The sequence below is a fragment of the Pistacia vera genome, unplaced genomic scaffold, assembly GCF_008641045.1.
Source record: "Pistacia vera cultivar Batoury unplaced genomic scaffold, PisVer_v2 Contig99, whole genome shotgun sequence".
Lineage (NCBI taxonomy): Eukaryota > Viridiplantae > Streptophyta > Magnoliopsida > Sapindales > Anacardiaceae > Pistacia > Pistacia vera.
In genome coordinates, this window is record NW_022196878.1 from 553,619 (window position 1) to 566,757 (window position 13,139).

General features: G+C 38.9%; 1 protein-coding gene across 1 annotated transcript; it reads left to right on the forward strand.

Moving 5' to 3' along the window:
* Window positions 1-7,784: 7,784 nt before the first annotated feature.
* Window positions 7,785-8,934, forward strand: LOC116121497. The gene is made up of 2 exons (XM_031407446.1): window positions 7,785-8,563; window positions 8,676-8,934. The coding sequence occupies exons 1-2, from the start codon at window positions 7,785-7,787 to the stop codon at window positions 8,932-8,934; spliced, it is 1,038 nt and encodes a 345-aa protein (XP_031263306.1).
* The last annotated feature ends 4,205 nt before the right edge of the window (window positions 8,935-13,139 follow it).

Sequence of the window (13,139 nt, forward strand, 5' to 3'; positions counted from 1 at the left end):
TCCGAATACTGCATCTTGGCATCCAACAGACACTTGCTCGCGTAGTATACTAGCCATTGGACCTTTTTCTCTTCCCGAATTAAGGCTACACTGACCGCGAACTGAGAGATAGACAAGTACAAGAGGAGGATCTCTTGCGAGAGAGGCTTGGACAGGAGAGGTGGCTTCCCAAGGTGCTCTTTAATACTTTGGAATGCCTGTTCACACTCGGGAGTCCACTCGAACTTTTTATTGGCCTTGAGAACATTGAAGAATGGCAAACAGCGATCTGTTAACCTCGATATGAAGCGACTTAGCACCGCTATTCGCCCATTAAGGCTCATGACCTGTTTTTGCTGGTCGGGCTTTCCATATCAAGGAGAGCTTGAATTTTCTTGGGGTTGATCTCTATTCCCCGTTGGTTAACCATGTATCCTAGGAACTTTTTCGAGGATACTCTAAACATGCACTTGAGGGGATTCAGCTTCATTCTGTATAGTCAGAGGATATCAAACATCTCAGCGAGATGCGTTATATGATCTGAAGCGACATGGGATTTGACCAGCATGTCATCTACATAAACCTCCATTGACTTACCGATCTGTTTGGAGAACATCTGATTAACCAACCACTAGTAGGTCGCACCAGCGTTCTTGAGGCCGAAGGGCATAACCCTATAGCAGTACAGTCCCTGATCTGTAATAAATGATGTATGCTCTTCGTTTGGCACATACATCAGAATTTGATTATATCCCAAGTACGCGTCCATAAAACTTAGCAGCTCGTGCCCCGAGGTGGCATCTACGAGCTAGTCAATTCTAGGCAGGGGAAAGCTATCTTTCGGGCATGCTTTGTTGAGGTCGGAGAAGTTGACACAGGTTCGCCATTTGCCATTGGGTTTCTTTACCAGAATAGGGTTGGTAACCCAGGTCAGGTAAAGTGCTTCTCGGATGGACCCGTTTCGAAAGAAGTTATCCACCTCTAACTTTAAGGCGGCGTATCGTTCCGGATCCATCGCTCTTCTTTTTTGGCGAACTGGCTTGGCTTCGTTGTCGATGTTCAACGTATGGCAGATGATATCTGGGCTGATCCCGACCATATCTACCTGCGACCAGGCGAATACATCGATATTCTCCTTGAGGAAGCTGATCAGCTCGGAGGCAAGCTTGGGGTTGAGATTGCTCTCAATCCTTAACACTCGGCTTGGTTTGCTCAGGTTGACCGACACTTCGGACAGATCCTCAACTAGCCCACTGGAAGGGTTTTCCTGAATTTGAGGATCCATATTATCCTCGGTTGGACCAGGCTGCAGCTCTATCCGGCTGATCGCCATAGCCTATCGGGGAATTCCATGCGAGATACACTTCCCTTTGCACGCCATCTGCACTGCTTTTATGTAACAGTCGCAAGATGCGCTTTGAGATCCGCTAACTTCCCCTATCCCCATCAGGGTGAGGAACTTCATCTTCAGATGGTATATCGAAGTGACTGCCTTGAAGTTTCTCAGTAGAGGTCACCCCAGAATTCCATTAAAAGCAGATGGGCGATCCACTACCAAGAATTCAGTAACCTTGGTCACTTCATCAAAGTCACCCAGCATGACGAGAAGTAAGATCGTTCCTTTGGGGATCAGGTGGTCCCCTGTAAAACCATATAGGGGGATCGAGGAGGGCTTCAGGTCGGCCTCTTCTAAGTTCATTCTTTCGAAAGCAGTCTGGAACAGGATGTTCACAGCGTTTCCGTTATCCACTAACATTATGTGGACGTTATGACGCCCTATGAGGGGCGTGATCATAAGAGCGTCGTAGTGGGGATGATGCAAATGGGCTGCATCCTTTTCGGAGAAGGTAATTTCCTCCTCCCTGCGAACTTTTTGTGGTCACTGCGTCGTGCTCATCACACTAATAGGGTCATGATGAGCTGCTCGAGCATATCTTTCCTGGGCACCTCGCGTGTTCCCTGCGAGGTGCGGCCCTCCAAAGATCATGTTGACACTGCATATGCCTTTGCGATCACGACACTTACTTCCTTGTTCCCCTTGACTTCTCTCTTGCGCTGGAGTAGAGTTGTCAATATATTCCTTGAAATGCCCCTTCTTGATGAGTTCTTCGATTGCTTGTTTGAGAGCTCGGCACTCATTGGTGTGATGCCCGTTGTCCTGATGAAAGCGATAGTACTTTTTACTATTTCTGGCTAACGCGGGAGTTTTCATGGGCTTAGGCTCTCCGAGCAGGCTGGCTTCTTCTGATTTGTCAAGAATTGCCGACACAGATGCATTCAAAGGTGTATATTGATCTCTGTCTCGATCGCGACGAGGGACAGGAGCATAAGACTTTTTGGGCTCATAGCGAGGTTTCTTTCCTTTTCGCTGATCATCAGTAGCCCATCTGCGATCAGTTCTCATACTTTCCCCTTGATCAGACATACTGCTTGAGGCACCGGGGTCACGGTGGCGGAGCGCCGCCACTGAATTTTCAATCCGGAGGTACTTCTCCGCAAGGTTATAGAATTGGGTGAGGGAAACATCGTTCTCAGCTTGTAGCTCTTTCCACAAGTCGGTTTGTAGATGAACTCTCGCAATGATGAGAGCCTGAATAGACTCTTCGGGAGTATGAGCTACCTTGTTGAGTTCTCTGTGAAATCGGTCGATGTAAGACTGGAGGGATTCATCCCTTTCTTGCCTTATATTGCTGAGGTAGCTCAAAGGCATTGAGAACTTTTGGTTCACTTGGAAGTGCCTTAGGAACGTTGCGCTCATCTGAGGCCATGAACTGATCGATCCCGCTGGGAGCGACCTGAACCACCGTTTGGCATGAGAGGTTAGAGTCACTGCCAAACAACGACATTTTGCTAAATTTGAGACCTGGTAAAGCTCCATCAGGTCGTTGAATTCATATAAATGATCCTGTGGATAAGAATTTCCATCAAATGCCCGCATGTCGGGCATCCTGAATCTTGATGGGAGTGGAGCGGCTAACACTTCGAGAGAGAAAGGGGACGCAGACGCGACCTGTCCTTGCTCATTTTGCTGAGCTCTTAGTCGGTCTAGAGCTCGTTGCAGTTCTTCAATTTGTGGCAATGGAGTCATTTGGGGATTGCTTTCACCCATGCGAGTTTGACCCTCGCGATTACAGTTAAGGAAAGTCCAGAGGTCGGATTCCTTTTCGCCTCGGCTGGTGGCCTTAACCGCTCTCGACACACGCTGGCTAGAGGCGTGTGATGGCGATGAATGATGCGAGATATTTTCATGACCTTCGCGGTGGTATGAACCGCCCTGCGAAGTGTGGGAACCTCCCGCACGATAACGATCAGGATCATTTTGCTGGCAGTGATAAGAATCGCCCTGCCCAGCACTTTTATAGGGGTCTACTTGCGACGTGACATGGGACAGCTCAGGCTGCATCCTTTCACCGAGTCTTAATGCCACTGGTATTCTGCTCGGGATGCGATCGGTGTTTGCTGGCCCTTTGGAGCCTGTAGGCCCATTTTTTGCCACTTGCTTACCCTTTCGTCGACGTGCTGTAGTGCTCGCGACACGGGCTATCTCCCTTTGTCCCTCTTTCGCATGACCTACAGGCGTTTTTGGCCGTTGCACCGCCCCAACTGATTTGGTTGACACGCCTTGGTCCAAATGGTCCAACCTTCGGTTGACCTTTTAGAGAGTATTGTCGAACCTTTCCAGGTAGCTTCTAATGACAGGGTCAAGTTGTGAACTTGATAGGATATCCCCCGCGGTATTTTGCGAAACCGAAGGTATTTCGGAAGAGGTGTCCTTCTGGACTTGGGGTATCCTTTCAGCACCCTGGTTGGTTCGCTCAGGTTGGCGGGCCATTTGCTATTGTAGGACTAGTAAGTTAGAGATTCTCCTGATAAGGGATAAACATTAAATCAGACCCTCCTTCTAGCGTCAAACTATTGATGCGTGATTTTGACACCAACGAAACGCACGTGTGAAATGCTGAGATGACTCAGAAGACACACGTAAATGCAAGAAAAATGAGAGTAAATGCAATGGGAACAACTTTTAAAGTGGTTCGGATGCTAAGGAAGCAAGTCCTATGTCCATTGATGTTTGTATTAATGATAGAGGTCAGGTCGCGTTGGCAGACTGACTTACAAATGACTTACAAATGATAGTATAAGAAAGTGAATGCTATATATTATAGAGGGAGAGTAGCCAATCCAGCTCTCAATTTATAATGGGATGGATTAAGGTTATCATTACTGAATCTGTGATTTGGTGGGATTATCTGTGCAAATCCTTCTTTATGTCACATTGCCCACCTTCTAGAGTGATTTACGCGATTTGGAGCAGGGATTGGACACGTGGGATCACCACAACTTCTGGCTGGTCTGGTGCACACCCACTATTTGACAGAAGCATGCTGTTCCTTTCCTCACGTGACTCAGCTGCGGGTGCACCCATGCTTTGACTTTTGCACGCTGACTGGACCTTACGTCAACCCTGCATTCTTTAGGCATAACAGGTTGCAATCCTTTAGTTAAGGGATTTGCAATCATGAGATCTGTCCTAATATGTTTAATAGACACTCGTTGTTTCTAGACCTCCTCCTTAACAGCAAAATACTTTAATTCCATATGTTTAGCACTTCTTGAGTATTTGTCGTTCTTGGAGAAGAAAACTGCTGCAGAATTATCATAGTAAAATTTCAGCAGCTTGATAAAGGTGTCGACAACCTCAAGTCTTGAAATAAAGTTACACAGCCATAATGCATGAATTGTAGCCTCAAAACATGCCACAAACTCTACTTCCACAGTTGATGAAGCAATGACAATCTGCTTAACACTTTTCCATGAGACTACTCCTCCAGCTAATAGGAACAAATAACCAAAAGTAGATTTTCTGTTGTCAATGCATCCAGCAAAATCTGAATCTGAATATATGATTATTTCTAAATGATCAAATCTTCTATATGTGAGCATATAATCCTTCGTTCCTTGTAGATATCTCAAAACTTTCTTTGTAGCTTTCTAATAATCTATTCGCGGATTACTTTGATACTTGCCTAACATACCAACAGCAAAACTGATGTCTAGTCTATTACAGGTTTGTGCATACACCAAACTGCCAACAACCGAAGCATAAGGAATTGATTCCATTTTCTTTCATTCTATATTATTCTATGGGCATTGCATGAGGCTGAATTTATCCCTTTTTTGTATAGGGACAATGTTTGCTGAACATGATTCCATGTGAAACCTCTCTAAAATTCTCTCAATATACCGTTTTTGAGACAACCCCAACGATCCTTGTGATCTATCTCAGAATATTTCAATTCCTATCACGTAGGATGCCTCTCCCATGTCTTTCATTTCAAAATTCTTTGAGAGAAAATTCTTGGTTTCATATAATACGACCAAATAATTCTCAATGAGTAAAATATCTTTAACATATAAGACTAAAAATGCAAACTTGCTCCCACTGATCTTTTGGTATATACATCGATCAACAGTGTTTTCTTCAAATCCAAAAGATGTTATGGTATTATTAAACTTAAGATACCATTGTTGAGAAGCTTATTTAAGTCCATATATTGACTTCTTAAGGTTACACACCATATGACATTTTCCTTCATCTGAAAAGCCTTTAGGTTGGTCCATATGAACTTCCTCCTCAAGATTTCCTTTAAGAAAGGTTGTTTTCACATCCATTTGGTGTAACTCTAAAACGTAATGAGCCACCAATGCCATAATAATTCTTAAGGAGTCCTTTTTAGAAACTGGGGAAAAAAGTCTCTTTATAATCAATGCCTTCTTTCTAAGTATAACCTTTGGCAACAAGTCTAACTTTATATCGTTCTATGTTGCCATTTGAACCGTGTTTGGTCTGAAAAACACTTTTACAACTAACTATTTTTGAACCTTCAGGCAACTCAACGAGATCTCAAACTTTATTTTGTTCCATGGATTTCAACTCTTCATTCATAGCATCAATCCATTTATCAGACTTATTACAATTTATGGCTTGTGAAAATGAAATCGGATCCTTATTAATTCCAATGTCAAAGTCTGACTCTTGCAAGTAAATCACATAATCATATGAAATTGTAGGTCTTCTTTGTCTTTGAGAGCTTCTTAATGATGATTCACCTGCTAATCTTCAACTTGAGATTAATTTTGACATTAGGGTGCGCAATGAAAGTCAACAGTATTTGATTTCTAATAAATTTGACTATTTCAGTAAATTAGCAATAAATAAATATCACATTATTTAAATTATGGCAATAGCAGCCGAATTTATAATTATTTTGAAGAGAAGAAATCTGGAACGTCATTTACATTTTGGATCATGAAATAAACGTAATATGCGGCGACGCACATGGTGTTTGTCCGCATGTATGATGGCGCGACACGTATGCTGTTTGTTGTAAGATCGTGGCTTTTGATGCAGTGTGATGGTGATCATCAAGTAAGAAAGGTCGAGTAGACAGAGCACGCAGCTCCAGGTGATGTGAGTTGACGCATCAATCTTTAATATTATTATTATTTTTTTAGCGATGCTAGCTTTATACACATATGTATATAAAAGGAGTATATATAAAGGTAATTTTTATTTTTAATTTTCATAATTTTTCTCTTTTTCTTTGTTTTATTTTTTTATTTTTGTTATATTACTTTATAATTTTCTTTGTATAGATCTTTATAAGGATATCATTTTTTATATTTTTTCCATTTTCAAAATTCTCGTCGAAAAAAAACTTGGCTCGAAAACTTGTTGATTAAGTAAAGTACTTGGGCAAATCATAACAACATATTAAATTAACAATCAAGTTCGGTTCACACATTATTATTTCTCAGCACGTGGCAGTTTCTGTGTTCTTGTTGATAATTTTTGAGAAATTTATCCCAAAAAAATTGGAGCTGTCACCTACAAATGGTTAGAGAGAGTTTAGCTTTTAATTGTAATATTATTCATAAAAGATAAAGGACATTATAGTCACCTACAAATGGCTGACCTCATTTAGATGGGATTGGCTGTCAGCGGTGGCGGCTGGGTGACAGTGGTGATGGTGGTAGTCTGTAAATTGTTTTAAATAAAAAAATATTATTGTTCAAAATTTTAGTTAAACAAGATAAAATTGAAATAAGATATTAATGTAAATTTATTTTAAAATAAAGACATTATTGTTTAAAACTTTTATTAATAAGGGATAAAATTGTAACAAAAAAAAAAATAATCATGATAATCTCAGAATACCTAAGAAAATGAAGGTAATCAGATTATCTCCAATATTACCAATAGTAACTACTATTGGTATTTGAAGATTATCGAAATCTTATACTCCCTCCGTTTTTTTTTTAATTGACGTTTTAGTTGTGGCCACAGAGTCCCACCTCTTTTTTCCCTGATTTTGCAGTGGGAGAGACTTTGAAAGTGGGAACTTTCCCGCTTATTTAAATATAACATTTTTATCAATTTTGTCTTATTCATTTGTTTCTCCCACCAACTTCATCTGTTTCTTTTCTTTTACGCTGCTCCAGTTCTTAAATTTTTTCGTCCCTCACTTGTTTCTGTTCTCTTTTATTCTATTCGGTCAGTCACCATGGCTGAACAATGTAACAGTAGAGGTGTATTTGGGGAAATTGATTTAAATGTTCTTCCAACATTAGAAGCTACGGATGAAGTTAATGACATAACCGAAAAAGTTAATACATATGTGAGTTAAAAAAACCTTACAAATGAACAAAGACAAGCAATTTTTGAATCTATATTGAAGCGAAGTGTTAATGGACAATTGAAGAAAAACACTATATCTGAGGTGGCTCAATTATTTTCAGTTAGTATGCGTACAGTCCAACGCATTTGGCAACGGGGAAAAGAAAATGAAGTTTTGGATTCTAACACTAATGTATCTAGCAGAAAGGCACTCAATTGTGGGCGCAAGCGTCTTGAAATTGACATCAGTCAATTTCGAAATATTCCATTGCGAAGAAGGACGTCACTGAGGTCTTTATCTGCTGTCACAAATTTGTCAGTGACAACATTGTTTAGGCGATTAAAAGAGGGCTCCATACGTCGTCATTCCAATGCTATAAAACCTTTATTAAATGTGGAAAACATGAAAGCTAGAATACGCTTTTGTTTATCGATGATTGAACATGGCAACAACCCCAGTTGTTTGAGGTTTGTAACCATGGAAAATATTATTCATGTTGATGAGAAGTGGTTCTACATGACAAAGCAGTCAGAGAAGTATTACCTCCTGCCTGACGAAGATGAGCCTTTACGCACATGTAAGAGTAAGACTTTTATTGCTAAAGTCATGTTTCTGGCTGCAGTGACACGCCCAAGGTTTGATGAATCAGGGAATGAATTATTTTCTGGAAAAATCGGGATATTTCCTTTCATAAATAAAGAACCTGCAAGGAGGAGTAGTAAAAATCGTTCTGTCGGAACCATGGAGACTAAAACAATCAATTCTATCAATAAGGAAATTTATCGATCTTACATAATTGAGAAACTCTTGCCGGCTATCCGAGATAAGTGGCCAAGAATTGATGCAGGAAGTCCAATATTTATCCAACAAGACAATGCGAAACCTCATATTGGTTTGGATGATGAGTATTTTCAAAGTAATGCTACTAAGGATGGCTTCGACATACGTTTGATCTGTCAACCACCGAATTCTCTAGATATGAATGTTCTAGACCTTGGTTTTTTTAATGCAATACAGGGACTACAATACCCGCAACTCTATAGATGCGCTCATAAAGGCTGTTCAGAAGTCATTTGATGAATACTTGCCAACAAAATTGAATCATACGTTTTTAACTTTACAGTCATGTATGATTTCAATTTTGAAAGCTAGAGGTTTGAACAATTATAAGGTTCCGCACATGAAAAAACATAGTTTGGAGAGACAAAATTGCCTTCCTAGGCAGTTAGATGTTGACCCCGCGTTAATTGGAGAAGCAATTGCTCAATGTCAATAAGTGTTACAATTGACCTATCTAGTATTGAAGACTATTTTTCTTTTGTCCATGATGTTCATATGGGTTCTGATAAGATATTGTCTTTTAGGAGTAGTTTGTGTTTCATTTTGATTTTTTTTTTTTTTTTTTTTTTTTTTTTTTTTTTTTTTTTTTTTTGGTAAAGAAATTCTACTCCAACATACAAGAAAAGAACTGTTCTATTTTGTGATATAAGCTTTTATATGGTAATAATAACAAGGTGCCAAAAGCTGTACACTACACTTTCTTGTGTCACTCTGCCTACCAAAAGATGCACATATAGAAAATCAGCTTACTTAAACTGAGATCGATGATATTTAGATAATGAAGTAAACAACCATATACAAATCTAATATTTTGCAGGTCCTATGAAGAACAACCTGCCAAGAAGAAACCTAAGAAGAGAAAATTAATGAAGCAGGGACTGGAAGGTGAGAATGATGGTGATTTATGGCCAAATCAGAAAAACGGGGAGAGGATGATGGTTTGGATGAATTTAAAATTTATATCTTGAAATTGAAATCTGATATACATATATATTTCAAAAGTTTCAGGTCTTTTGAATAGATTGTCTGAATTATATGGAATCTTCCCCTTGAATGATCGATTTATTTTTGGCATGACCTATTGCATCATCTATTGGCTTACAATATGAAGTTCTTAATAAAAGTTGTTCAATAGTTTCTTTTCTACAGGCGTCAGGTATAAAAAAAAAAAACATTTATTATCTGTATGCATTAATCTCAATCTAGAATTACTTATTTCAAATCATATTTGTATGGTATGTTGGCATTTCTGTAAACTGTCAAATGTTCAGTTTCAGTTAATGCACAATCCCTGCTACAATGGGATGTGAGTGGGGCTGTGAGTGTACTTAGACATTGATCTGTGATTTGTTTTTAAATTTTGGAGTCTAAAATGCAGAGCTATTTAGGAATTATCTGAAGCAGATAAGAGAGGAAACAAGTGGGAGACTGTAGAGTGTTACATATAGACCGAATGGCACTCCCAATAAATGGTGGGTGGCATTTTCTAAGAGGAAATCATGAACATCATTGTTCCTTGGATATATTGTTGTATATCCAATAACTGGTATCTGCCTGACGAATTCTTCTTATCGTAAGCTATAAAAATTATGTTGCAGATCATTTGTAATGATAAGCTGTGAAAAATCTTTTTGTTTGTTTGTGGTGCATTGAAACTTCTACATCAAAATGCATTTCTATATTATTCAAATACATTGAATGAAATTGTGAACCTTCATAATGGATAAGTAAAGAGGGATAAAAGCTAGCGAATTTTCATTAATAGCTGTACATGGACAAAAAAAGGCCGGCAAAAAAAAAGCAAGCCATCTAGGCACAAATCAAAATACAACAGTTGACATTAAAGGTTTGCAGCCAAAAAGTGTCAAAACTCCAGCCACCTTAAGGAAATCCAACAAAAGCTTCAATCCCCAACTAGCAGAAAAACCAAGACTCACCACAACAAAACTACTGCAAAGCACACACCCTTGGGTCAGCCACATGCCCTTCTCAACACCAAAGGCCCCGCAGAATAGGCTAAAACAAAACATAGGCAAAAGTCACAAAAATTGAGCCACAAACGCAAATTTGACATCACAAATTTGACAATAATGCAACAACATCACAAATTGATTTTGACAATGATTTTGATAAGGAAAAAACATCACAAATTTCTAAACTCAAATCTACTACGCAACTGCCACAAACGCCCATTTTCTCCTTTTTCTCCCATGGACACCACTCAACCAGACTAGTCCACTCTCCCCGCACTTCTCCTCAACGCCATCGCTAAACGCCTTGCCACACGCATAGACATCCTCTCTTTCCGTGCCGTCTGTAACTCATTCAAAGACTTTCCTTTCCCATCATCTGTATCGTTACTCTCCTCTCAACTCCCTCAAGAAACTTCAGCTTTTGTTAACACCCGTGTGGACTGGAAGGAAACCCCAAAAGCTCACAAGTTCAAGGCTGATCTTCTAGGGCTCAAGAAAGAGGAAGTGAAGGTGGAGATTGAAGACGACAGGGTGCTTCAAATAAGAGGAGAGACAAACATATAGAAGGAAGACAAGAAAAAGAGAGAAAAGATGGAAGCAGAGATGGATTACAGAAAGAAGAAGTGGCGATGGAAAATAAGGAAGAGATGAGAAGAGGGGAAAAGATAAGATAAAGATAAAAATTAAAGAGGACAGAGGCAAAAAGTGAGAAGTGACACGATGGAATGGAAAGAGAGAGGGATGATAAAAAGTGGAGAAGGCATGATGGAAGGTGCAGACAAGACAAAGGCAAAACGACTTTAATTTTGAAACTTTTAAAAAGTCTTAAAACGACAATTAAAAGGAAACGGAGGGAGTATTACTTAGTAACTAAATATGGTAATCAAGTAATATAAGATGATATTATCACCAACCAATCGTTCCCTAAGTATAACTTTTTTAGGTTCTCTCTTTGCTTAGTACGATTTTTTTAAAATAAATGACTAATAAGAAATGTTTAAAATTGAGTCAAAATTTTAAGTTGCAGTATTTTAACCCATATTTATAAACTTATAATAATGTATATTCTAACGACTTACTAATGCTAAAATGATTTTTATTATTTCAAAAACTTTAAAATAATTTTTGTTATCATATCAAACCTTTAAGGATCCCATGTCTTTGTACTCTAAATTAAAATATCCTTTGTTACTAGTGGAGTAGAAAGTATAATTTTAACCTTAACTCAAGGTGTTTACACAATTTAAAAGAATAAAAAATACTACCCAAACCAAACTGTATTTGATACGAAGAATATGACCAATAGAAGAATGCTTTTTTTTTTTCATGTTTAATTTAAAATAAAAATTAAAAAATTTTCGGGATTAAATTAAAATGCCTTAAATATTTATATTTGAATTTATAACCAATCATGCATTGCATTGCAATCCAATAATTAGAAGTTGATGAATTGACATTAATATAAAAACAATACAAGTTCTTAGTCCAAGACACTAAAATATTTTAGGAAATTTTTGTACTGATAGGACGTAGGAGGGGATTGGCCTCGGCTTTTACTTTTATAAGTTTTTTATTTTTTAATTTAAATAGAGTAAACGACATATTCCCACCCACGAAATCTCAAGTTAGTATTATTGATTTCATTTATTCTAGATTCCTACCCTTAAAGTAACAGTGTTATGAATTTTTAGGGTTTAGAGGTGCAATTATCATAATGCCCTTAACCCTAAATTAATAAATTATGTTTTAACCCCTAAATTAGTAGAATTACAAAACTTACCATTTTATTTTCAAGTTATATCAAAAACACCCTCGGTCACTATACACCCTCGTCGGACGTCGAACCCCCTGGTCACCTCCATCACCTTCCTCGTAGTCCGTCGTCCAAAACCCCTCTGGTTCCCGACTCATTCGGCTCTCCAATTGCCGGCACCATTAGGCTTAGGGTTTTGGTGTTCTTCACCGGATTCTGGCGGTGAAAATCCAATTAGACACCACCAATGCAACCACCGTCCCCAAATCAATAAAACCCCTATATCCCCACCAACTGTTTCATCGTCATTCGCCGGCCGAGAGTTCGTGTTCATCGGCCGTTTTTCGTTGCCGTGGTCGGAGATCGGCAAGTGATGAGAGGTTGTAAATGGTATGGTTTTGTAGAGGAGAGAATGGGGGTTGGTGGTGACAAGGGTGATTTTGGGTGGAAGAATCGCTGGAAAAGAGCGAAAAACGTCGAGAACGACGACTGCTAATGTGCGTCGAAGGACTGTTAGAGGCGGTGGTCTGCTAACGTGCGCTGCCCATGTAAAATAACCAATTTACCCATTTACCGTTACATTAAACGTTTTTCCATCACTTTAAGGGTGGAAATTTGAAATAAATGGAACCAATGGTACTAACTTAAGATTTTGTCAAACCTTGGGTGGGAATATGTCGTTCACTCATTTAAATATTATGATTTTGTTTTTCGTATGTTTGATGGGCTCGGTCAATTCTTCATAGAAAGTATTATCACGAGCCCATATGGTATCTTTCTAAAACAAACATATGACAAGCCAATTTGTTATATATATTTTGATCAAATACGCCCTGCACTTCAACTTAGTTGTAATCTTTAGCAAAACCCCACTTTGTTTTGATGATGATCATAATCTGAAATGAACACGGTAGC